Here is a 27,671-nt window from a genome sequence, read left to right as displayed (position 1 = left end):
ATCCCAGTGTGGTACTGTGATAGGATGATACCTGTGCAGCAAGTCCAGCCATGAAATTTCTTCATTACAAAATATTCCAGTCAGCTGTTAGTAGGATTATAACAAAGTGGAAGTGATTGGGAATGACAGCAACTTTCTCTTAGAGTTCATGGTAGGCCATGTAAAATAACAGAGCAGGGTCAGTGGATGCTGAGGTGGGCAGAGGTCACCAACTTTCTGCAGAGTCAATCACTACAGACCTTTAAACCTTCAGATTAGCTCAAGAGCAGTGCGTAAAGAGCTTCATGGGATGGGTTTCCATGGCCGAGCAGCTGCATCCAAGCCTTACATCACCAAGTGCAATGCAAAGTGCTGGATGCAGTTTGGTGGTTGCCAGGAGAACGGTACCTGATTGCACTGTGCCAAGTGTAAAGTTTGGTGGAGGGGGGGTTATGGTGTGGGCGTGTTTTTCAGGAGTTGGGCTCGGCCCCTTAGTTCCAGAGAAAGGAACTCTTAATGCTTCAGCATATCAAGACATTTTGGACAATTTCATGCTCCCAACTTTGTGGGAACACTTTGGGGATGGCCTCTTCTTGTTCCAACATGACTGCACACCAGTGCACAACACAAGGTCCATAAAAACATGGATGAGGGAGTTTGGTTTGGAAGAACTTGACTGGCCTGCACAGAGTCCTGAACTCAACCTGAGAGAACACCTTTGGGATGAATTAGAGTATGCTTCTGGAAGAACGGCCAAAAATTCCCATAAACACTCCTAAATCTTGTGGAAAGTCTTCCCAGAAGAGTTGAAGCTGTTACAGCTACAAAGGGTGGGCCGACATCATATTAAACCCATGGATTAAGAATGGGAGGTCACTCAAGTTCATGTGTGTGTGAAGGCAGATGAGTGAATACTTTTGACAGTATAGTGTATATTGGTTGGCTTGGGAATGCCCCAATATTTCCCTGGAGAGACAGGATGTTGTCGGGAAGTGAGAGGACTAGACTCTCTGGTTAGACCACCACCCCCATTTAATAAGTGTTAGAAAATAGATTAATGGATGGATTATGGGTCACTAATGACAGAATCTACAACACTATAAACTAAAGTGCCGTGTGTCTGAATACTTCATTGAGAAACACGAGGCAATTAAAAAAAACAAAACAAAAAAAACAAAAAAAAAACTCCCCATCCCCCTGAATGAAGCTCAGTTTTAAATTTGTTTGGTTGTTTTTTAATGGAGTTATCTGACTTTCCATCCTCCAACCCAGGGAGCAAGAGGGGAAAAAAAAAAAAAAAGAAAATTAAAAAGTTATTTTTTAAAAAATTACATTTTGAGGAACACACTAGAAGCTACAAAACACAAACTTTCTGAACAACTCAAAAGGATGCTGGGAAAAGAAAACAGGTTCAAAACAGACCACAGTCCTTTTTTTGTTTTTAGGTACAAATTAAAACAGGAAAAGAAAAAAAAAAAGCATAGATTTTACATAAACATCTTCTTAAACTTTTGATTCTGGTGGTCGTGGGGACTTTCCTCTGAGAGGGACTGAGGAACACACCAAGCCTGGTCCATTTCAGGAAACAGTCCAGTCCACTCACAGTGTAACTTCCATTGACCCTAAAGAATAAAAACTTTAATGACTATGTGCGAGAGCTGCATCTCTTTGTCCATGAAACCTATTTGCAATGAGCCCAAGGAAAGTGTGCAGCGTGTGTGTACGTGTGTGTGCTCGGTGTGCATATGTGGTCTGACTCATTGCACCCTTGTTTTTGTAGTCCTCTCTCTTGCATTTACTCAGAAACACACTTGTCTTTCCTCTGAACCAGTCAGTAAGGGGGAAAAAAAAAAAGAAAAGAAAAAAGAGAACTAGCCAGTCTGCCAGGAAAGCAGCTGAATCCAGTCTGCCAGCTTGTTTTTCACAGTCCATCAGCTGTATACTTGTGACCACATTTCCCCGAAGCAATTTATGTTGCTCTGGTTTCAGTTCAGTCCTTGACCATAAATACACAACGGGTCTGTTGCTGGTAGAGGCAGCATACGCTGAGTGCTCAGTCCAGAGCAGTAGTAACCAGTAGATCAGCTTAATAATTCTACTGCCTGGTGGTCCAGCTGACCCAAAGTGGACACCCGTTGGCAGGGGTGAGGAGGACGAGGGGGGTGAGAGGGTTTCATGAAAAGGCAGAGAGAAAGAAACAGGAAGGAGAGATGGTGAAGAAGAGAGCAAGGGGTTCCCTTGTTTGTCTTCATTTGTGTCTCTGGAGAGCTTTCCTCTTCCTCCTCTTGAAGAAACAGCAGCACCTGCAACACACGCTGCCATCAACAGGCTTCAAAGGCAATCACAGTTTCTTTCATTTCAACTTATGTCATTTTACCCAGAGACTTTTCGTTCACTAACTCTTTCTGGGGAGCTAAATGGTTCCTTCAAAAGGTTACATGTTTACATTTACCAAGAGTCTTCAAAGCAGTCTGCTGACATGCACAGTTTTTTTTTAAACACAGGGACCACGTACATTTGTACAACCAGATTACATCTTTCCTCCTTTTAACGTTCTGTCGGAGCTGCACGTCTGTGTGACCGTACACATGAGCAGCCACAGCAGACAGGATGAAACTGCTCTTCACTTACAAGCAGCACCTTACCACAGGCGTGTGCAAAGCTGAGTTTATGAGAGTTTTTGAGCGTTTCCGCCTTGTTTTCACTAACCCCACACGCTCGGTCAACCCCCCCTTTCACAGATTTCTTTCCCTAGATTTAATCAGCCTGCATTGCCTCATCGATTCACTGATTATTTTGCCAGAGTTTAACCAAATTGGCATCAAACTCCATGGGGTTTCTGGGCTGCTCATAAGTACCTTCTCTCCAAAAGATTTCCTAGAGGGAACATTACCACCACCGTGGGAACAAATAAAAAACACCTAATAGTTCTCACAGTGGAAAGCAGCCTGCAGACAGCTTCCTGTGAGCTAAATGCCAAGAAAACAGTCCACAAATTCCACGATGTGCTACTTTGTCACTGCTGATCACATTAATTTTTAAAAAAAAACATGTTCTAAAAACAATTTGATTTACACCAAAAGATGCAATCAACTTGCCTAGAAGCTGATCAATCAGTAACTGTGAGGACAGCTAGCTGATGATGCAATCACTTGTTTGCTTTCATATTCACAGTTTATCTAAAGTTCACTGCATTGTGAGAGAAGTGAGAGATTTTCTTGCTTTCTCAGCACACAGTGAGTGCAGAGTCAACACTTCCTGAAGCTGGGATTTTCAGAGTAAAAAGCATGAAGACACCTTTCTACTCTTGGATCTGTATGAAGTCAATTAGAGGTCACTTCCTAATATGGTCATCTCAGGCACACCGCTCTGAGTGTGAGCACAGTGAGCACAGTGCATCAAGGCTACTATAATGAATGAACCCGTAACTAAACAATGATGCTTGGGGGGGGGTTGTCTGGACTGATTGCACTGATGAACACCACACACAAAAAACTATAATAAAATTTCATTAGTTTAAGAGTCACTTAGGAAACCAATAAAAATCATTACAAAAATATGAAACTCTTACTTGGTATCATCAGCGACTTCAACCTCTGCGTTGGCTGTGATTGGTGCGTTGGAGTGTCCTGCAGTGGGGTCATCCGTATTCAGCTCCCCATTGGTTGAACTCATCACCTGGAGGACAGAATTGGAAAAACAGGATGAGCACAGACGTCCACCCTCCTTAAATTTGCTGGGACAATTAAAAAAAGATCTGCATTACGTCCACATAAGTTAGATCCATTTGAAAAGGCCGTGCGCGAAAAAACGTTTCCACTAGCGGAGTTTTTGGATCAATTTGAGAAGTTTTTCCCTCTCGTTAAAACACTAAAACATTAGAAATGTGTCCTGTTCTCCATCAGCACAAAGAAGAAGATGGTTTTCAAATGCAGCCAGCTTGATGTGGACGTAAGAGCGCTGCACACACAGGTACTGTCCAGGTTGTTGGTTGCCATGCATAACAGCAGCACGTCTGCGTGATGGCTGACAGTATTTCAGGTGATTTCTAAGTATGATCTTCTTACAGCTGATGAGAATTTTTACTTTTTTCCATTTCTTCATTATTAATCTAACCAAAAGTCTTTCACCCACGGCGAGAAAACTAAAGAGAAACAATCTGAACATCACTAATATGACTTTCACTAAAAGTGACACTGCTGTATCACAAACATGCCACTGCAATCACCAACACTCACAGTGGTTAGAAGGTGGGATACATGTTGAGTAAGCAACATAACAGCAGGCAAAAGAACATGTTGAGATACTGGTGTAACGTGCACATGGTTACTTGATTATACATAAAATCCGCAGAGTTTCAGACCCAGGGGGTTTCAGTCCCCTGAAAAAAATGCTTTAGTCTACAAATTAGCTTTCATTGGCACAAACCCACAGAGGAAGTGCAACTGTGTCTTAAAATAAGTGTACAGTGCTGTGAAAAATGTATTTTCCCCCTTCCAGATCATCAAACACATTTTAATATTAGACAAAGATAAGCTGAGTAAATACAAAATGCAGTTTTAAAAATGTGATTTAATTCATTAAGGGGGAAAAAAAAAAAAAAGCTAACCAAACCCACTTGGCCCTGTGTGAAATCATGAAGAACTGATTAACCACATGTTTTAGAAAGCTGAGTCCAATTTCACTAGCCACACCCAGACCTGCTGAATCAATAAATCACTCAAGAACCTGTCTGACAAAGTGAAGTAGGTTAAAAGATCTCAAAAAGTAACACGTAACGCCACAATACAAAGAAAACGAAAAGTCACTGACATCTATCGAAGGCTCTGGGACTCCAGCAACCCACAGTGACAGCCATTAGCCACAAATGGAAAAAAAACTCAGAACAGGAAGGGCCAGCCTATCAACATTATTCCAAGAGTAATCAACAACTCATCCAGGAGGTCAAACAAGAACCCAGAACATCATCTAAAGAACGGCCTCAGTTAAAGTCAGAGTTCACAATTCAACAATGAGACAGAGTGAGCAAAAATGGGAGAGTTACGTGGCAAAAGCCACTGCTGACCAAAATGAACACAAAGGCTTGTGTCACATTTGCCAACAAACATCCCACAGACTTCTGGGAAAATATTCTGTGAACTGACGAGCCAAAAGATGAACTTCTGGTAAAGTTTGTGTCCTGTTACATCTGGCATAAAACTAACAGCATTTCATAAAAAGAACATCAGATCAACAGTGAAACATGGTGATGGTAGTGTGATGGTCTGGGGCTGCTTCAATTTACAGTAATTGATGGAACCATGAATTCTGTTCTCTACCAGAAAATCCTGAAGGAGAATGTTGGGCCATCAATTCATGCCCTGAAGCTCAAGCGCTCTTGGGTTATGCAACAGGACAATGATCCCAAACACACAAGTCCAGCAAGTCTCAGCCTAGTCACAGTCTGGATTGAGATGCTTTGTCATGACTTTCAAAACAGGCCATTCATACTCAAAAACCCTCCAATGTGGCCAAAATAAAACAACTCTGCAAAGAATAGTGGGCCGAAACTCCTCCACGGTGGTGTGAAAGACTCACCGCCAGTCACCATAAACCCTTGAGTTCACCTGCTGCTGCTAAGGGTGGAACAACCAGTTATCACATTTAGGGGGCAATTAATTTTTCCACACAGGGCAGGTAGGTTTGGCTAGCCTTTCTCCCCCCTTAATGAAGTCATCATTTAAAAACTGGATTTTGTATTTACTCAAGTTATCTTTGTCTAATATTACAATATGTTTGAGGACATGAAACATGAAGCGTGAAAAATATGCAAAAATCAATAAATAAAGGGGTAAAGACTTTTCCACAGTACTGTACATGCTGCTATGAAATGAGAAAAAAAAAGCGGCATATTCCACCTGATAATACAGAAATCATATATACACTATTACACTATACATGGAGTGTAGAACAATAATAATAATACTGTGTGCATCTTTTTTTAGTTTCAGAGAAGTCAAATTTTACTGTGATGCCAGCATTGCAAAAGCCTTGAGTAAGCACGTTTGCTGGCCCGACCGATGATAAAGAGACAAAATATACAAAGCACGGCTATTTCTGTCCAAGACAGCCGCTGCTACAGGATAACAGCTGGGTGTTTTTACGTCACAACTCATTGATATGTTTTGACAGGGACTATATCACATGTAAATTCTAGGGAAATACCAACTTTCTGACACCACAGTTACCTCTATGCTGTGTCTGATCACTACACTTTGCTATAGTGGCAAATATTTGATCTTGGGCAATTGTGAAAGGTGTAACTTGTACTCACAAGTACCTAACTCTAGTGTGAGCCTGTATCAGCTACATGTCTTCACCAGGCCCATGAGTTAGACATAAAAAAAAAATATATATTTTTAAAAAGTACACAGACTCTCAGTTTCAGCAATAACTACCAGCCCATTGTCTATTAATTATTAACTGATCGTCCTGCTTTGTCACTGATGTGCTCACAAACAGGAACTCATACTTCATGTGACCTTTATAACCTCTTCTGTCTACAGAGAAGCCAAGCAATCCCTCTCTCCCCTTACAGATAATTCCCATTACTTTAATGTTAGTGGTTTAAAAAAAAAAAAAGCAGCATAAAGTAAATACTGCCTAATTACTGTAAGAAAATGTATGCTGCGCAAACCTAACGTGGTAAGAACTGGTCCCATGTATGGGAATATTTCATGATTGTAACAGACTTGAGGTAAGCCCTGCTGCAGAGACAGAGGAGGTCATACACACAGACAGACAGGTAGGCAGACAGGAAACCAGCAGAGCCAACCCTTCCTCTCAGTACCTGGACAGACCCGCCCAGCCTATCAGCAGTGAGATGGGAGCCCAGAAGCTCTCGATTGGTCACTGGAGTGGGCTGGGACTCACTGCCTTTCCCCTCTGGAGACTAGAGGAGATGGAAGCCGATCACAGGAGAAACAGGAAGGGTGGAGGTAGAGAAGAGGAAAGGTGAAGTGGTGATGGAAAAGAAGGGCCGCCGAAATGAGGTGGAACAGTGTGTGGGAGATGGAGAGGAGTGATGGTGGTGGGAGCAGAAAGGCAGATGGAGCAGAGGATCAGGTCGAGGAGAGATAAGAATGCGGAAAGAGTGACAAAGGAAACAGAAAAGAAACAGTGAGTTCAGTCAGTATTTGGTGGAGGTGCAACATGAAGGTGAGCACTCGAGTGTGCAGTACTATTAGAGTGCACGCAGCCCATCCAAAAAGGGAAGAAGGTGGCCTTATACATGTTCCTTCACCCTCACCTGCCATCAGGACAAACTGCTAAACCACAACTTGAGGCTGGGTCAGGTATAGAACTTAACATTTAAACTGAGCCTGCACTATGTGAAAAATAAATGTGCTTCCTCTGCTGATTCTGCACGTGCAAGCTTTTTCACTCAAACACACAAGGATATCTTCACCAACAACATAGCGGACCGAAGATAACCTGCCTTGTGTTAGTCATATACAAACAGCTTGGTTTTGAAAAGCCTGACCTGCTGCAGATCACATCGGCTTGAATGTACAACCACCTATGCCAGCAACAGGTTTCAAAAATACTGAAACAGAGGCAATAAAAGGCTGGAAAAGTTGTCTAACCATAAAAACAAACAAAAAGAAAAAAACCCATCTCGCAACTCACTAACACTGGGTCTAAAATGGCACAAGATGGGGCGGTGTTCACCACTAGGAAAGACTGTGCATGAAAATTGTTTGAATTGAAAGTGTTTCTCAATGTAAAAAAAAAAAAAAAGATTTTTATCATCATCTACAGTACACAGGCCCATTAACATAATCAGAGCATGAAGAGAAACCTCTGCAGGTAAGGGACAGATATCGACTGATCTTCAGAGCACACTGCATTAAAAACAAACAGCTCTACAGTGGGATCCTTTGTCATTGGAAGTCTCGCCTATTTCAGTGCGACAGTGTCAAAGCTCATTCTGCGTGTATTAAAACACCACTGCCGTGGGTGCTAAACTGGCCTGCCTGCCACAGGCATTAAAACAAAAATATGACAGAGGATATATATATATATATATATATATATATATATATATATATATATAAAAAGTGGTGAGGGGATATATTATAAATCTTTCAAAAGTTTCCAATCAGAGAAGTGAAGAGGTGACACAACACAGTGGTAACACGTTCCACTTTTGTTCAAATGTGTTGCTGCCATTGATTTGAGGACATACTTATTCTCTGGCAGTCAAAGGTGTAACAGCAGCCATCAGAAACCCCTGCAGGTTAAAACAGACTAATGAAACATGACTTTCAAAGGCACACAATAAACAAACTGAAGACACCCTGCAAACAACCCATAACACAACACTCTGCACAAGACTACACATAACACGGCTACTCTTGACTCAAAGCTGCAGCAGTTCTATACAAATTACCAAGCTTGAGTGACTGAGTCATTTACAGCTTTAAAAAAAAAAAACTGTCAATTTAAAACGTAGGCAGATACCAACATGCACAGCCATAAGAATATTCCATATTATAAACACGGTCACTTGTACTGGATGTGTCAGTATCTTATTCTGCCCACCTCTGATGGATGAATGCATTATCAGCGCCTTCATTGTGAACACATGAACTTACCTTATTTCTTTAAGATGGGCACAGTGAAACAGGCCTTTAACCCATACGATTAATCCACACTAAATCATTATAATCATGGTACTCAGGCAGTACAAAAACAGGAAACAAAAAGATCAAATTAGAATGAATCTTTTACTTTGTTTGCTGTATTAACCATTAATTTCCTACATGAATATTTCCTGCTATCTTTGCTGTTATGGAAGAAAAAGGAAATTAAAAAAAAAACTGCTGACATTATCCCTGAACCAGGACCTCTTCACTATTATCAAGTGACTGAGGGAAGAGCACTGTGCGTGAGAGGCAGAGGGGCAATATGTGGCCCACTATGTGCATGTTTCTTATGGACAATGAAAAGTTTTTTTTACCTTTTCTTTCATGTAAAATAACCCAAACTTGAAGGACAACACTGATGGGGTCACGCTCCCTATCTGACTGAGAATGAGCGCTTACCTGGTTTTTGGTCTGCGGCGCTTTATCTCGGTTGCTCGTCTGAAGCGGAGTCTCGCTGGACACTGGACCAATAGGAGTGGGCTAAGCACGAAAGACAAGAAGGTTTCCTTATTTGGACTCACAGTGGAGATGGTGGAAGTTTCACTTTAATATTCATGAGGAAACGTCACCACTGCAACTCACCAGCAAGCAGTTTGAAACACCCACAATCCCCATTAACACATATGGGCAACACACAGTGACAGTGGAGAAAACAGTCAGTCTGCCTCTCCTAAAGGAAAACCTTGTAATGAGTCAACTTTTTCTAGTTCAGAAGGAATAAAACGTGGTGTTAAAGACAAGTGAGGTAAATAAAGTGAACACTTCTGAAAGTTAGTTCAGCTTTTTTCAGCCTACTCTCAAAGTTACACTTTGAGAGAGACAATGTTGCTGAAATGAAGTCACCAGACTGTTGACAAAAGCAGCAAATTCTACCTCTGGGAAAGCTGGAAAACTGTTGGGTCACTTTGTGTGACTTTGGTGTTTTAGCATGCAGGTTCCCGTTTAAATTAACCTATTATAAACAATAACGATTTCATACAATAACACAAACTAACTCAAAGGTTGCAGCAGATGACTCCTGTGTTTTGTGAGGCAGAGGTACTGTTTTCGTTTATTTGCTTTTATTTTAAAAAGGATGCAGGTCAGTGCTCCTGTTTGATTTGACTGCGGTGTACTAAAGGTAAAGCACTGATAGTGGCTCAGACCCTCATACAACCTCACTTTTAATTATTATTTTATGTTTTTTGGCCTTTATTGTGCCAGGACAGTGGAGAGAAGGCAGCAAAGCTGGGAGAGAGCAGGGGAAAGGCACAATAAATGGTCTCGGGGCAGATTAGAACCCAGGCCTCTTGCAGCATACAACCTCAGGTTCATCTAAACTATTTCAGACTGAGCAGAACATCACATTAAATACAGTACGGTTTACTGAGTGAAACAGTATTATTTTAAACAGAGCAAAATTTGCAAAATGTTCTTAAAAGAATCTCTAAAATTTGCAGCAGCTGCTCACAGAAAGTTACCGTTCCCTGTGAATTCACGAGGTACAACACATCACATCCCCGTGTGTCCTGGCTGAAAACACCTCTATTCATGCCTTTAAGGCAGATTACCTGTGATGACATACTGTATGTCAAGCCCCACCTACACATATACACCCGTCATCACAGTCATCCTTAGGTTCTTTTACACGATTCACTAAGATCTGAACTGCTCCTGCACCAACTGAGCAGTAGACTGCCTGCAGAGCCTATGCACTGCTAGTTCCACACTGGCAGTTTGTTGCCAGCTCCAGTGCTCGACTCTGGAAAGATGCATGACGTTTGTGGAGAATGTGCTGGAAAAGACAGCTGTTGAAAGGCCTCTCCTGTCTGAGTCTAGGGAACCAGCTTCGTCCAAGTCTGAATGCTAGGAGTATCGGTTCCATGTCCCAGCAACTAGCTGTGCTGACCAAACAGAGTATGTTGATGACAAACACGAGCCAGAACCATGTGAGGACGCGGGCCAGCTTCAGCCTAAGCTAGCTGCTCACGAGGATGGCGATGATGTGCTGGACACTGGCCTGGATATACACGCTCTGTCAGAGGATGAGCAGGAGAGCCTGTCATCAGCACAGCGTGCTGCTGCTGCTGCACTGACTGCCCAAGATGACGCGTCTTGTTTTCCTCGTGGCTGGCTGCTGACTTGTTTCTAGTACCGTTTGTGTGTATAAACATTTTTTTGTAGAAACTATATTTTAACATATTTTAATAATATCAACACTTATCAATAAATCAGGAATAAAATATGGATGTGTCAAATATTTTACATTTTTAAGTCCCCCCCCAAATGCTCTGGCCGGCATTTATCCAGTGAAAGCAGACGGTAAGATCACGGTTTATCTCATGAAGTGTCCATGTCTAGTTACTCTGGAGGAGGCAGGAAAACTTTGTAAAAAGAGAGAAGCTCACATCTGTCCAATGAACTGAACCATGGACTGTTGTACCGTTACACCTGTACTATTTACCTAATATTATTCCTGTGGCTTATAGCTCTGTGGATTTTGATCTTCTGAGTTCTTGCCGACCCAAAGGAGGCTGCATTCTCTGTGTCCAGTGTATGTACTTCATACCTACATTGACATCACTCTGAATATGTGTTTATGTGAGTGGCTGTTTGTCTGCTTTGCTAATCCAGCCAGAGGTAAAGTTCTGTCTAAACAGAGCTTCTCCAACTGGATTGTGGAGGCCATCTCTCAGGCACACAGCACCAAAGGTCTTTCTTTGCCTCAGGGTGTGAGAGCACATTCCATCAGGGGAACGGTAACCTCACGGGCCCTTTTTAAAGGGGTTCTTGTGAGTAATATTTGAGCAGTAGCTAGTTGATTTTTGCCGCGTGCTTATGTTTGGTTCTATTGTTTGGGTGTGCCAGATCCTTCAGTGGCTCAGTCGATCCTTTCTGCTGGGTTCACTGCGCACTATGGTCCAATTCCAGTTTGCTAGCTGCTCTGTGGGGTTGCGTATATACAGACCCATTCCAAAAAATTTGAATATCATGGAGAAGTTGATTAATTTCCATAATTCCATTCAGATAGTTAAACTTTCATAGATTATAGATTCAGGGCCCACAACTTAAACGATTTCAAGTATTTATTTTTACATAATTTTGGCTTTCAGCTCATAAAGCCCACAAAAAACAGGATTTCAAAAAATTTGAATACTGTGGAGAAATCAGCCCAAACTACTTCTCAGGTTTTGCAGAAAAAAAAGAAATTAGGATCACATCAAATCAATCAAAATATGGTACTTTCAAAACAATATGTCACTCTTCAATACTTGGTTGGGATTCCCTTTGTTTTAAACACTGCCTCGATGCGACGTGGCATTGAGGCAATCAGCCTGTGGCATTGTCTGGGAGTTATGGAAGCTCAGAGTTCCTTGATGCTTGCTGTCAGCTCTTCTTTGTTGTTGGGTCTGCTGGCCCTCATTTTCCTCTTGAGAATACCCCGTAGATTCTCAATGGGCTTTAGGTCCGGCGAGTTGGCTGGCCAGTCAAGCACTGTGATGGCATGGGCATCAAACCAGGCTTTGGTGCTTCTGGTGGCACGGGCAGGGGCCAGGTCCTGCTGGAAGATGAAATCTGCATCTCCATACAGATCCTCAGCAGAAGGAATCATGAAGTCCTCTGAAACATTCTGGTAGACTGTTGCGGTGACCTTGGATTTAAGAAAGCAGAGTTTACCAACACCTGCACCAGACATTGCACTCCAAATCATGACTGACTGTGGATATTTCACACTGGACCTCAAGCAGTTTGGGCTCTGTTCCTCACCGTCTTCCTCCAAACCCTTGGACATTGATTCCCAAATGAAAGGCACACTTTACTTTCATAGGAAAAGAGGACCTTGGACCACTGGCCAACGGTCCAGCCCTTCTTCTCCTTGGCCCAGTTGAGACGCTTCCTACGTTGGCTCAGGTTCAGAAGCGGCTTGAACCAAGAGACCCGACAGTTGTAGCCCATCTCCCGGTTGCGTCTGAATGTGGTGGCTTTTGAAGCTGTGACTCCTGCCTCATTCCACTCTTTCTGGATCTCTGCCAGATTCTTGAATCTTCTCTTTTTGATAATCCGCTGAAGCCCACGGTCATCTCTTCTGCTGGTGCATCTTCTCCTGCCACATTTTGTCCTTCCACTAGACTTTCCATTGATATGCTTGGACACAGCACTCTGTGAACAACCAGCCTCCTTAGCTATGAGGCTTTGTGGCTTACCCATCCTATGGAGGATATCAATGATGGTCTTCAGGCCAGTCTTCCCCATATTGAACCGAACTGAGATATTTGAACCAAACTGAAGCAATTCAATGACACCTGGGGAAACCTGTGCAGGTGCTTTGAGCTTAGTAGATGATTAGTGTGTCACACTCAGTTTAAAACATTCATGCCCTGCAAAATTTGGGCTGATTTCTCCAGAGTATTCTAATTTTTTGAAATCCTGTTTTCGTGGGCTTTATGAGCTGGAAGCCCAAATTATGTAAAAATAAACAAATAAATACTTGAAATCATTTAAATTGTGGGCACTGAATCTATAATCTATGAAAGTTTACATTTTTGAATGGAATTATGGAAATTAATCAACTTTTCCGTGATATTCTAATTTTTTGGAATGGGTCTGTACATGTCCCATTATGTGTGTTTTCCTGAGTGAATCAACTGAAAGGGAACAAAGTTTTAAAGTGTTATGTCTATAACTCCTGTTCAGTGAAGAAGAGGAACGAGGTACAACACCATATTCCCAACTATTTAATTGCATATTGCCATCCACCCCAAAAATTTCCAGATATGATTTGTTACACATATGACCCAGCCTAGATCTTTTTTTCTACACGTATGTGCTACTGTACTGTACTCATTTTAACCTGTCCAACTACTCGATAGATAGCAGCACAGCAGCTGAAACACTGCTAAACACTGTCTCCTATTAGTCATCTTAATGTGACTGTTGTACTATTACAGGGAGCTATTCACAATTAACTGTCAATACAAAAAGTGAAACTCTTGACTGCTATGATGCTAAGTGTTTTATCATTGTGCGCTTTCATATGATTTCTGGTGGCCTCACTCATGCAGTTCACATTACAATTTTAAAAAATGCTGTCTAGGGAAGAATATATGAGGAAACATTACAGTGAGTTCAGCACAAAACACACACAAATATACTAACCAGTGGCTTTCCAGTCCAGTCGTACTGGTAATCAAAGATATATCCATTTCTGTCAAAGAGGTCTGTGAAGAGTTTCCTCAGATAGTCGTAATCTGGCTTCTCAAAGAAGTCGAGCCGACGCACGTACCGCAAGTAGGTGGCCATCTCTTCTGTTACATACACACACATGAAGTTCACACACACACACACACACACACACACACACACACACACACACACACACACACACACACACACACACACACACACACACACACACACACAGGCATGAGAAGACACAGGCACCCAACCCACAAAGACTCACACACATGAAACTACTCCCACAGATACTCTAAAAATAGGCTTTTCTACTGCATATATACAAACCTGGGAAGTTTTCACAGAGGACCTCTATTGGGGTGTCTCTCTTTGTGTCTCCGATCTTCTGATAACGTTCTTTCAGTGTGTCAGCCTAATGAAAAGAGACAGGGAGGAATCTGTGAGAGCTAACAGATGGATGCAAAGTGACTGAAGACAGAAGTCCAAACTTGGAAGGAAGGATGAAAACAAAAGAAGCAGCAGCTAGACTGATGAAGAGTTGCCTGCCTCCTCACCTTGAGTCCCTGCCAGGGCAGGCTGCCTCGCAGGAAGTACATGAACATGTGGCCTAGAGCTTCCAGGTCATCCCGCCGGCTTTGCTCTGAAATCACAGAGAACAAGAAGCCAGGTTTATGCCTGATTTAGACTTCTGTGCTGCGTCTTAGTGAGTAACCTTCATGAGTGGCCGACATCATTGCCAGCATTAATGCTTGTGCAACATGTCTTGTGTGTTGTTAATTTCTGTGTGGTGTTTTACATGCAGTGCTGGCTGACAAACTAATAAGATGCTCTATGTTGTGATCAGCTTTTTTCCCCAGGTGCAAAAATATCTGTCCCTTTAGTTTTTTTTCCCACTTCTTTGTACATTCCCTCACACCTGCTTCAATAGCTTCAGTAACCTCCCTCCAGGAATTTGCTGATATTTGTGAGTCTTTGCATTGCTGCTATGATAATTATTCCTTATATTGAGATGACAATTTTTTCTTTCACTGCCAAATTCATAAACTGTGGCAAAAAAGTAGCCAGAAATGCACAGGAGGAATCGACTGTGCTGAACGGGCCAATCATAATCCTTGCAGGCTGCGTCAACCCAATGTGTAGTTGCAATTCTTGAGAGGTGCATATCAGGTTACATCTTAGGGTTCAGAGGGGTTTCCAGTTATGTACACAGGCCCCACAATGACCTGATGCAGAAGTCAGACATTAGAAGGTATCGTTGCACCAATGGTGTTCAATTCAACACCTCTAAAGAACAAACAATACGCTTCAGCACTCAGTCTGGTACACACAGTGATAGTGCTGCATTAACATGGCAAATCTATTCACCAGATACTCTTTATCCACATTAGCACAAAATTACAAAAAGTGTGTGCAAGTGAGGTTGCAGATAAGACACAGCTCCTGTCTGTGGACTTCAAACTTATCTTTTCACTGAGTTTCAGATGTGGTGAAGAGCGTCTATTTTTCTGTTAAGAGCAGCAGCTGCAATTTCAATCCTTTATCAGCGCATACATAGGATGCATTCAGACACAGTACTAACGGTTGCAAGAACAATGTGAATATTATACATGCCACATATGAAATCACAGAGCTTAAATAAATTAAAATGAGATTATTTTAACAAACTGGCAAAAAAAGGTGACAAAAAAAAAAAGAAAAAAAGAGAAACAGCATTAGTTTTCAAGGCTGAAACTGCATCATTTTCTTTAATGTTCAGGAATATGCTGCACTTTAATTGGACATTTAAGGGGATTGAACTACCATCATATAGAGCTCAAATTGTAGATGTGATTACATTAGTTAACATATGAATATGTAGCAAGCTGAAGTGGCTCACCTTTCCCCAGATGTGTATTGATGCTCATGTATCTCGCAGTTCCAGTCAGACTCTTGTGTTCTCGGTAAGGGATGTGTTTCTTGGTCTCTGGGTCAATGTATTCTTTTGCCAGGCCAAAGTCTATGATGTGGATGGTGTGCTGCCGTTTGGAACCCGGTCGGCCTACCAGGAAGTTCTCAGGCTTTACGTCTCTATAGATCAGGCTTCTGGTGTGGACAAACTCCATACGAGTTATCTAAGGGAGAAGAGGAGAGCAAAACCAATGAAGTCATCAGTAGATCAGTAGCCAGTGGTTAAGAACTGAACATTTAAAAGTAATGAAAAAACCAAACAAAAAGCTTCGTCTTACCAGTTGTATGGCTATCATAAGTACAGTCTTTAGAGAGAAGGTCCTGTCACAGAGGTCAAACAGATCTTCTAAACTGGGTCCCAGTAGCTCCAGAACCATAGCATTGTATTTACCACATGGTCCAAAATAAAACACCTGGGGTACACCCTCTGGAAGAAAGAAGAAGATAAAAACACTATTACATGAAAGTGGTTGCAAGCCCAGGACAAAATACTAAAATGTTACTGTGTAACAATTCCCAGGGTCAAGAGTGCAGTTACTTTATAGCATCCATCCAGCATCTCACTTGGGCTAGTGCCCATCTCAGCTGACATTGGGTCCAGCTGACTACAGGTCTAAAATATTGTTTTAAATATTCTGAACCACTAGAGGCACAGGGTGTCATGTACCTACTGGTTGGTCTGTATGTCGGCACAATGGGATGGGGGCGGACACAAAGGTAGATAACAGTCAACATCCTCAAGATTGTTACGTCAAATATTGTAATGCTGTGCCAAGTCCCAGAATTAAAATGTTATTCCTAACTTCTTTACATATGCTGGTCTCATGAGATATGAGCAATTAAAAAAAAAAAACAACAAAAAAAAACGTAAGACCTCACCTGAACTTCCCAGTTGTTTATAGAAGCGATATTCTAGGTGGAGTTGTGGCGCCCTTGACTTGATTGGTTCCTACAATAGAGAATGATGTTAAAACTGATTCAAGTCTTGGGATTTTTCACAAATTCACAGAATTAAACCAGTGAGGTCATCAGGACAGTATGGATTTGCATTTTGTAAAGACAAGGTGCCTGAACAATGAGTGCAGACATTTTAAATCTATTTTTAAAATAAATCGATTGGTTCAGATCAGGACAAGGGTACATAACCATTTTAAAGCTTTGATTTACTGAGCACAGAGGCCTCAAAAACTGAAATGGAAGAAGGTGACCATCAGAAAAAACAGGGCCTCTGGATCAGGGAGGTGACCAATAAGCTGATGGTCATCGTAACTAAGTTTCAAAAGTTCTTTGCAGAGACGTGTGTACTTGTTGGAGAAATAACCACCTCGCACCCACAGTTCAGCACTCAGGCTGCTATTGCAGTGGATAGATCATGGAAACTACTCAAGTAAGACAGATGACAGCCTGACAGAGCAGGAGTAAAATGATTCTTCTAGCCCGATGAGACAAAAACTGAACTCTCTGGACCAAACTCCAGTGATTCTATCTGGTGAATCTAACACCATGGATGCAGTGAAGGATGGTGTTACCATCATCACGCTGTGGGAATGCTTCTCAGCAGCAGAGACAGAGAAACAGGCAAGGGTCAGAACAGAAATGTCATTAAAGAAAACCTCAGGGCACCTTTAAGTATGACAATGACCTCAAACCAACATCCAAGAGAGTACTGGACTGGATTCAGGGCAAGTTTCTGATTGTGAGTGGCCTAGCAAATGCTCAGGCAGAGAAACTGCAAATCCTGAAGATGGCAGTTCATTCATGGTTCCATCCAGTCTGAAGGGGCTTGAGAGGATGTGCCAAGAGGACTCAGATAAACCACCCAAAACAAGGTACACAAAGCCTGTAAAGGATTTAAAGCAGTCATGGCAGCCAAAGGGACTTCTATAAAGCACAAAATTAAGGGTCTGGATATATCATTTTGTCAATTTAAAATTGATAACTGGTATCTTGATATTAAACAAACCAACTGTACTGCTAGAAACTTAATAAACAGAAAAGTGTATTTACCAGTTTGATAGCCACATATTCATTGGTGTAGAGGTTCTTTCCAAGTCGGAGCTCTCCAAAGTTCCCACAGCCAATCTTCTTTCCAACCCGGAAGTTTGGTCCAACCATCAGAACCCCCGAGTTGGTGCCAGCACCCCGGCCACTGTGCCCTGAACGGCTCCCTGTCTTCCCAGACATCCTCTTTCCATCCTCTGCCTCACCCTTTCCTCCACCTCCACCACCACCACCACCACCACCACCACCTCCTCCTCCTCCTCCTCCTCCCCCGCCCCCTCCTCCCCCAACTCCTCGCTTGTCAAAGTCCATCAGTTTGTGGTAGCCTGGCCTCTCCACGATTAAGCCGATTCCATGCAATCAAAACAACCACCAAAACAAATGCCTAGCAGCTAGCCTATGAGACAGCAACTTTGAAGAGGGCAGGGCAGCTGTGGTAACTTGATTTGGACTTGGATGAATGTGAGATGAATTCAAAGGACAGAAGTGAGTCTCAAACGATTTTAGTTAGGCAGGACAGAAGTGATAAAGATACACAAGGAAAAAGATGGCTGTAAAGCTGAAGATTTTTATGTCGGAGAGGGGATGACTGAATGAGAAATGAAAAGATGAGGGGATGAGGGGGCACTGCCAGACATGAATTTAAACCCCCTTCTAGGGGCCAGAGATGTTAATGGAGGGGTTAAGGTTAATGGCCTGATCTGTCACCATACTTATTTAGCCATTCGCTAACATGCTATTACAAACTGTGAAGCTATGCTAGCTTCAGGTTCAGACATACCAGCAGCCAGAATGAGGTGAGAAGTTTGACTTTTTCACATCTGACACTCAAGAATGATGAAATACTTCCATTGATTTGCTGCCATAGGTCTAAGCTAGATAACTTTAGAGCACGTGTCCCTATGATTAGTGGACCTTAGTACTCGTCCCACAGGGACTGATAATCTGGCACCCAGCTGCTTGTACCTACAAAACAATAGGTGAAGCTTTGGCTCTTTTGACAGAGTAATGCTGTGGGATGAATCACCTAAGGAAAAACACAGAAAGAAAAAACAAAAATACTTAATGGCAAATATTTCAGAAAAGCACTGTCATACTTCTGTATTCCGGTGATAAAATAACACATTTAGAGCACATGGACAAGAGCATTTCCTCATTAGTATGACATAAACCAGTTAGATACTCAAGTACTGAACTCAAATTACATGAAATGACTACTCAAATAACAATCAACAATTAAACTGCATTTTCATTCAGTGTTTCAAGGCTGAAACAGGAAAGGAAGCTTGTGTACCAAACAACTGTGGTGCAGCCATTATAAGGCCCTGGATGATGGAAGAGCAGGCTAACGATTTGCTCCTTTTTAAAATCTAACAACAATCCATGGAGCAATGAAGGACATTTTGGAATTTCAAATGTTTGGGATTTGTCACAGAAATCAACTGACGGTAACAGAAAACCAGGCCATTTACCCCTTCAGGAGGACAGGGCATGTTCTCTAGAGTTTCTGTTTTACTCCTCTAATAATAAAACACCCATCCTGACTACTCCAATTCCTTCATTCACTCCTCAGTTTTCCTGTCACTCCATTCTTTCCTTCACATCCCTTTCATTCTATTCTAGAGCTTCCTTTTCTCTTCCCTCATATCCTGGTAAATGCTCATTTGAGTGCAGTCAGAAATACTTTAAGTCAAATTTTAAGAAAATTGTAGATATTTTATGGGCTACATTTCACATGCATGTTTCTGTGCTTTCCTGAGCAGAACTGTTATTCAGCTTCAGAATAATAGTTCTGCTGCCCACAAGGTTAATGACCACTTCTAACTCATGGTAGTGACATGGAGTGTAGAGAAAGAGACGGATATGACCAAGAAGGAAAAGGAAATGTCTGAGATAGCAGCTGAGTATGTCAATACATTTCTACTGATGCCATGAGTAGGAAAAACTGACCCTTGATTCCCCCATGAAGCACAGCGACATGTGAACTGTGACCATCAGCACAATCACCCAATTTTTTGATCTGTATTTTTACTGTGTTTGCGGAATTGCAGCAAAGACTACATGGAAACCATCAGATTAAAAAAATAAAATCAGATGAATCTCAGTGGAGCACATTTCATATTATAACAGTCTTAAAATTAAACAACCTTTGTCCAGATAAATCTGTAAACACAAAGCTGTTTATTTTAAAAATATATTTAGTTTTAGTTGGTTACAATGTTAGTTTTAGTGTTTTATAGACACCGAGTTTCAATTAAAGAAAAAGTATGTTAAATGTGAATTGACTAAGACAGAAACTAATAAATTTCCTCTATTTTATTTTAGTTTTCCAAGTAAACAAGGCTGTTCTTTATTTTCAAAAAATGTACGAAGCATTTTTATTTCATTTACCTTTTTTCCCACAACTCATTTCAGTTTTTAGTTAAATATAATAACCTTGACTGTGACTGATGAGACCCAATCAAACAGGGAATCACTGTTTCCAATAGTCTGAGTTTTTCCAAACAAACTAAAACATAATACTAGAGCCCAGCTGATTTATCGGTGCAACAATATTATCAGCAGATATAAGCTACTGGCTGAGCCATTTGTAATAGCTGATAAATGAAAATTATAAAAGTAAAAGCAGAGATCAGAGAAATACCCATCAACCATGTTATGAGTGTTGATGCTGCTTAGTTTTTCCACCAGCAGGCACTCTGTAACTTCCCTGTTGGCAACATGTGTTTGGAACACCACAAACAAAACAGACATCTAATCTGAGCAGAATCAGGCAACGCGGAAATGAGCAAATAAATAACTAAACATAAGAAATGTTAGGGAAATTAGCTTCATGTCTCTGAAAGGAAAAAAAGAAAAAGAAGTTGGCCAATTTACTGGATACTGGATTTTTAAATCACTAAATATCTGTATTGGCTTTAAAAAGGATGTATCGTTTGGGCTTTACATAATACTACTGTTTTCAAACTAAAAAGTCACCAGTGTTTCCAAATTTCTCAGGTTTAGGAATCCTAAAATTCTTGGTACTAACAATGCCAGATGCTATGATTTCATTCACTATGGAAGTCTAACATTTTTCAGTTATGGCAAGCTAGGTGTTCCTGACGCATCTGGTAAATGAAGAGAACTCAGATTATAATGTGTACATCAGAGTATCAGTCTAAGAAGTGAGAAATGTATCTCTCTGAAAACAAATAAAAATAAGTGCATTTTCTAGACTCCCTCTTCCTCTGCTCTGAATTGCTGCAATCTGATCTGATGCACACACTTGATGGTGACTGTACCTGAGGTTTGGGGGTTGTCTTTGCTGCTTAGCTTGCCGTCTATAACCAGCTTTGATCATATAAAAAGATTACCACAGTAAGGATTAACATGACAAGACTGACTGACATCTGTGCTGCCACTTGAAAATTTGAACTTTTCTCTTAACTACAAAGTCAAGTAAAAGACCCATAATTCAGTTCAGCAATGAGTGATGTCACCTCATTCATGTTGAATGAGAAACAAAACCGCTGTAACCTGAAAGGAGTCCTGCCAGAGAGCCCTGACGTCAAGTAGTAGCTAAAAAGTAGCTGCTTTTACACAAAAATGCCAAATACCAAATAATCAGAACATTTAACAATTTAAAGAGTGCAGCTGCCTCAGCCACTAACTTCTTAGAAAATGAACTTTTTCACTTTAGCTGAGTCTATCAAATAAGGGAATTAGGCTACTTAACAAATGGGATTGTCAGACTTGCCACAATCAGACTCAGTTATAAAGTTACACTCTGCCCTGGCTGAAGATATATCTTTGCTTTTAATTACAATCCCCTGCAACAGATCAAGCACAGTTTTTTGTAGCCTCCCACAGAGGACTTTGTCAAATTGAGCAACTCACAGGGAGAGGGGGGGAGAGGGGGGAGAGAAAAAAAAAAAAAAATCAAATCAATGCCGCTCTACAGGGCATATGAGAACGGGTTAGGCCTGCACAAAACAAGAGGCACATCCACTCCCACACACTGTGACCTCAGCTAAAAGAAGAGTGCTGAAACCCAAACATGGGTTTCAGCTAGCTAGATGTGACATTTAAAACAAAAAGGAAAGAAAATGATGTGTGCATCCTTCAACAAACTCTACTTTTATCTGAAGATTTCTATGTATGCCTTTAAAACAATGCAATTAATTAGGCAACAAGTCTCAAACTGTGTGTTAGCATATGATTTTCCAAAGTCCTGTCTAAATGTCTGAGAAGTGGACCATTAACTATATCTCAGTTCCATAAATTATACATTTTCAATACATATAAAACAATAGAAGCCAGTAAGTCCTGAAATCAATACACAAATCCTGATCTTAAATACTGAATTTTTATCTTCAGTGTTTTGAGTCAAGGCCAGTCTTGTAGGCCAACATCAAATTAAGCAGTGACAATTCAGTGGTTTATGATGCCCACTAATCTGCATGAAACCTCAAAAGCAACAGTATCCATCGTGTAACCTCCCACAGGCTACAAACCTGACCCCAATTACTGATTCAACTGTTTCCTCATATGCAGACAAACCTGGCACACTATGTGGCTTTAAACACCACTGATAAAAAAAATTAAAGTCAGCCTGGTAACTGATGATCGATCACCTGTGGGGTGTAAATATTGTTTTACAATAATAAATAATTGTTTTTGTCCACTCATAGCTGGTCTGCATTGATGGCAATAAGTTTTTCTTTTTTTATCTATTTAATAAACAAGTGTATTTAAGCTTAAACCACACGATAAATCTGACTAAAGTTTTTTTTTTTTTTTTTTTTTTTTAACCTCTGGTTGAAAATCAAAACTTCTTTGTTGTGTGCCAGTTTGTTTTTTATATGCAGGAAAAACCCTGAATACAATCTACAAGATAAGCATAATGCATACTGCATCAATAAACTTAAAAAAACAGCTCATGCCTTAAATTTTCTGGGGCCAAGAGGTGATGAATTACAAAAAAAAATTTTTTTATTTTTTTTTTTTTGACCACAGACCTGATTACTTGATTATGAACAAAAAGCTAAAAACTCCATTATTTTTATGTATAGCCACCTACCCTAAGGTTACCTTAACATTACAGGTTTTACTAAACTAGCCTGCATTAACCAGGCATAAACAGCTCCGCATGGGAATCATGGTACCGGAAAATGTAACCTTGATATGATCCTGCAGATGTTTGAATATTGATTGTGGTTTCAGAAGTCTTACATGCTTAATTTCTACTAACAAGCTTTTATGAAAGCAGAGTAAAGTCTATAAGTCTGGCTTCAACATTCAAGTTTTGTAATGAATAACAAAAAAATGTACATTGTCTCATGTCAGGTTTAGCTGTGTATCACCTACACTTGTGTGAAGCCTGCGCAAAAACACAGAACATCCTCCTCTTCCAGCTCACGAAAATATGTAGGCATGCTTACTAATAAAAACTTCCTGCGTGCACTTCCTGAGAGGTGATTTAAAAACAATACTACTGGCCTCATCTCAGCTATCATGCACCAGGTTCCCTTACATTGTTGGGCAAATAAATATCAATGTATGGCCTCTTACACTTTAATACTGACAATATATCCTCTTTACCAAATGATCTCTGCTCTCTTTGTTTTACTTTTGCACAATATTCAATATTAACTGCTATTAGTTATAGTACACAAATTTTGATATGTATGCTTTATGTGTATCAAATATACCCAACAGTATTATCCAGCTACTGGGTCCCTGCAATTTAGCTACAAAGGAAAAACCTCCTCATAATTACTCAGTTCATTTTAAGGGCTTGTCAGCAGGCAGAACTGACTTCTTGGTGAGGTTTGTAGAGGAAATATAGCATATCTAACTGTATCAACATGGCCTTGTTTCACCACCCACACGCTACAGTGCTTAGTTCTTGCCCATTTCTGAATCTCTACACTAGTATATATTTGAAAGCTGACCTAAAATACTGTAAACCATAGCTATGTTCAGCAGCTCCGCAGGCTGTCAGCGTTTTATATTTAAGGAAAGAAAGCTTTAGAGAGGCTGACCAAAGAAGCTCTGCTAACGGAGTTATCGTTAGCTGATCCGACTGCAGCAAGACTCGGGGAGAAGCGACTGTTTAATCTGCTAACTAAACACCTGCACTCGTTACACGACGTTAGCTGATAGCCAGTACTGGGAAATATTATGGTGTTACTGTTCCTAAACTCTCAATCAAGCTAGGTAGCGCAGGAAGTTAGATTTAGGCCACAGTAGTTTGTGTGTTTGGCCCATAGACTGCAGCTTGACAATGTTAGCGTCATTGAAACAATTTTAAAGTAGCTAACTGCAGGCAGTGCTACAGTGAGCGGACCAAAGTAACATAGAAAGAAAGAGGGAGAAAGACAAGGGTTTAGCTAAAGGATTCGGCAAGCGTTTATTAGCTTCTGTGGTCGTAGCTAAACATAGCCTGTCAGAAGCTAACGCTGGCTAGCATAACCAACCAGCTAAATAGCCAATGTTGGCTAACGCTGAATTTCTGTTCATACACACAGCCATTCACAAACACGGTTAGCTCATTTTACAGAGCCTACATACGTACCCGTTATCGATGTTTTTATGCTGCCTTTTTGTCTCTATTTTTCTAGCTTGGAATAAACTGTTCGCGTTTTCTTCGTCTCGTTTTCCTGCTCATCTCTTTTTCTATGGATGTTTGGCTAACCAGCTGAAAAGGCTCGCCAGTGACCTGAGCGCAATTTGCGTGGACGTAGCCAAGAGCTACGCAGTAAACGAAAGCAGCAAGCGTAAGCTCCTTTGAAGAATACCCACAGCAAAGCCGCTTGCGCGTGTCTGTGCTTGTACGTGAGAGGGGGCCACGCAAGCTTCAGTTTGTGCAGAAAAGTTTAAATTTTAACTTCCACCACTTCTTTCTGACACACGTTCACGGTTTGTGTTTTATGCTTATCTGCAATAAAGTATTTGCTATGTAGTTCAGCATATTTTTCACATATATAACATTAGCACAAAAATAAGGAATTTTGTGTTTGGGCAATTATGAATTAAGGATTCAAGGATGCTTTATTGTCATTCGCATCACATTTGCATGCAGTGGAACGAAATTCTGTCATCAGGTCCCAATGTTGACCTTGTAATAGTAATTCAAGTATATTAAAGAAGTATATATATTTATATATATATATATACACACACACACACACTGAATAAATATAAAAACAAACTAATATAAAATAAACAGTTTAGGATGTGAAGTAAAGGTAGTGACACGTGGTGCCACAGCAGTGTCTTGTATGAATGTCAGCAGCAACAGCAGCATGGGTGTGTACAAGGACTGCTAGAGGAGGAGCAGTGCAGCTACACAGCCCACAAGAGTTCAACCGTCCAGATGTTCCACCTGTAGCCAGACTCATCGTTCCTAGCGATGCATCCGGCCACTGCTGTGTCGCCGCAAACTTCACAGTATGACAGCCTGGGAAGACGGCTCAGCACACAGCCCTGGGGGGGAACCAGTGCTGAGGATTTAACCATTCATACAAACATTTTATTTTCTAACATTCACACACCGATGAACACATTGGAAACAACTTGGGGTTCAGTATGTTGCCCAAGTTTACTTTGGCATGCAGACTGGAGCAGCCAGGGATCGCACCACCAACTTTCCAAATAGTAAATGACCTGCTCTACCTCCTGATTCACAGCCACCCACTTTAATCAAACTAAAATACAATTAAACAGCTGCAGCAGGAGCTGCATGGAGCGAAGGTGGTGCCACACTTGTAAGGAAAATGCATTTGTGGGCTGAGCAGCAGAGTTGAATATGTGGGTTGCGCCCATGAAAAACTTGCCAAATCTTTCTGTCAATGCCAACAAGCTTATTCTGCTATTGACTCTTGTTTGGCGTCATTTATTGGATTGAATGATTAATGTCTGAATTAACACGACATATTGGCATTTATTCGTTTAACAAACAGAGACCTCAGCAGCATGTGGAAGAACCACACACAGCCACAACAGCCTGGCACCTCCTCCTCATGCTGGTCACCAGCTTGGTCACACACTGTTGTGGGATGGTATCCCATTCTTCAACTAGCATCTGTCACAATCAGCCAGTGTGGTTGTGTTGGTCGCCTCTGGCACGAACAACACACCCAAGCTGATCCCACAAGTGCACAATAGGGCTGAGGTCAGCAGGCAGGCCATCCCATCCTTTCCACTCCCAAATTCTTGAGGTAGTCTCTGATAAATCCCACTCTGTGGGGGTGAGTGTTGTCATCTCGAAGGATAGAGTTCAGTACCAGACTGTGGAGATATGGGATTGCCACTGGCTGCAGAATCTCATATCGATATATTTCTGCACCGAGATTACCTCCAATGGTGACAAGCCTGATTGTCATCACCTGGGGTACCAGAGGCTCAAATTCAAGAGTCAGTAGCAGAATGAGCTGTTTAACACACAACCCCCCCCCCCCCCTCCCCCCAAAAAATGAACAAAATCAAGCAAATTGCCCTTCTCATTAAGTACAGGGCAATCCACATTCTGAAAAGCAAACAGTGATAGAAACCATCAGGGGTTGGTGATTTGGGGCTTTTAATGATTTCTTTGAACTGTTCTTTTTCCAGGTTGAAATGTTTGTACAGCATACATCTTTAATGACTTAACAAAAAATAAGAATTTGGTGCATATGTTGGACTTTATTTTGTATTTTCTCTGATTCACACAGGGTCAAAAGTATACACACAGGTTCCAACATATATACTGTTATGTCCGGCGGGCCTAGGGGACAAGGGAGCAACATACGCTTTAAAAAGAGGAAAACACCACACAGCTAAAACCAGCCCAACACTCTCCAAACTGGAGATGCTACCTGTCCCGGTAAGGGGCTAAAAGTGTGAATAGCGCTAAACGGACACAACTCTCAAAGAAAACCCATTTCTCCGGATCCCTGGACCACGTCTGTTGTCGGCCAACAGATAAGCCACCCTCCCACAGGGAGTAACGCAACCCTCACACGAGCACTTGTCCGCTGCACCTGGCCCTCGCCACGCTTTTTCCTCTCACCCTTTCCACGTCTCGCATCCACCTCTTTATACCAGGTGTCCTTAATCGGAAGTGGACACACCTTGTGTTTGGCCCGGGCTGGGAAGAGAGAGAGAGACTGCGATCCCACGCACACAACACGGCACGCAGCCGTAACAATAGACACTTACTTACATCTTTTAATAAGTGGTGCTGAAGGTTTTACAATAGGCCTGTTAACTTCTTGTTAGTGATCATGATTGACTACAACTGTTAATTTCCCTTTGCCAGCATAAAAAGGATTTGTTTGTGAGCAATCATTGGACTGACCAATGCTTGAAAAGGTCTCGTGGAGCCATTAATAAACAACTGCAAATTCCAAAATCAGTTCAAACAATGTGCTCTTTGCAGGATGCACCAGCTTATTTGGATGTGTCCCCACTTTGCCATGGTCTGGAAGAAGACCCATAATGTCACCCTGAGGAACCACCCCAGGAATCACCAAGCCTCAAACATGCTGTGAACTGGAAACTGCTGGAACACCAGCGTCACTATTCACAGTGAAGTGAGTTTAACATCGTCATGGACTGAGAGGGTGCCCCTGCTCCAAAACTGACACCTTCAAGCTCCACTGATATTTGCAGCTGCCCACATGGTCAAGCCAAATCCCTTCTGGAGAAAGGCTTTATGGTAAGACATGACACAGATTGAGCTATTTGGCCACAATGAGGTATGTTTGAAAGCCTCACCTTTACTCCTCCAAACATAAAAACACTGTACCAACTGTTAAGCATGGTGTTAGCATATTGCTATGGGGCTGAATTGCTGCTAGTGGTACTGGCACAACGTGGATGGAATGATGAATGGGAGAACTACCTCCAAATAGATCA

The 27,671-nt window shown here is 41.5% G+C and overlaps 1 protein-coding gene across 3 annotated transcripts; it reads right to left on the bottom strand.

Moving 5' to 3' along the window:
• Nucleotides 1–1,223: 1,223 nt before the first annotated feature.
• Nucleotides 1,224–24,563, bottom strand: LOC115795658 (casein kinase I-like). 3 transcript variants are annotated; one of them, XM_030751662.1, is made up of 12 exons: nt 24,349–24,563; nt 17,796–18,816; nt 16,668–16,737; nt 16,067–16,215; nt 15,718–15,952; nt 14,396–14,481; nt 14,169–14,253; nt 13,803–13,951; nt 9,066–9,146; nt 6,809–6,910; nt 3,551–3,657; nt 1,224–2,282 (listed from the first exon to the last, which is right to left on the bottom strand). In XM_030751662.1, exons 2-12 carry the CDS (start codon nt 18,099–18,101, stop codon nt 2,228–2,230), a joined length of 1,425 nt encoding a protein of 474 aa, XP_030607522.1. In that variant the 5' UTR covers nt 18,102–18,816; nt 24,349–24,563; the 3' UTR covers nt 1,224–2,227. The 3 variants fall into 3 exon arrangements, with proteins under 3 accessions (XP_030607522.1, XP_030607523.1, XP_030607524.1); XM_030751663.1 differs by lacking the exon at nt 24,349–24,563 and having other exon boundaries at nt 13,803–13,948; nt 17,796–18,006; XM_030751664.1 differs by lacking the exons at nt 6,809–6,910; nt 24,349–24,563 and having other exon boundaries at nt 1,225–2,282; nt 17,796–18,006.
• Between the last annotated feature and the right edge of the window lie 3,108 nt (nt 24,564–27,671).

The sequence above is a fragment of the Archocentrus centrarchus genome, chromosome 17, assembly GCF_007364275.1.
Source record: "Archocentrus centrarchus isolate MPI-CPG fArcCen1 chromosome 17, fArcCen1, whole genome shotgun sequence".
NCBI lineage: Eukaryota > Metazoa > Chordata > Actinopteri > Cichliformes > Cichlidae > Archocentrus > Archocentrus centrarchus.
This window is presented reverse-complemented; position numbering and strand designations above follow the sequence as displayed.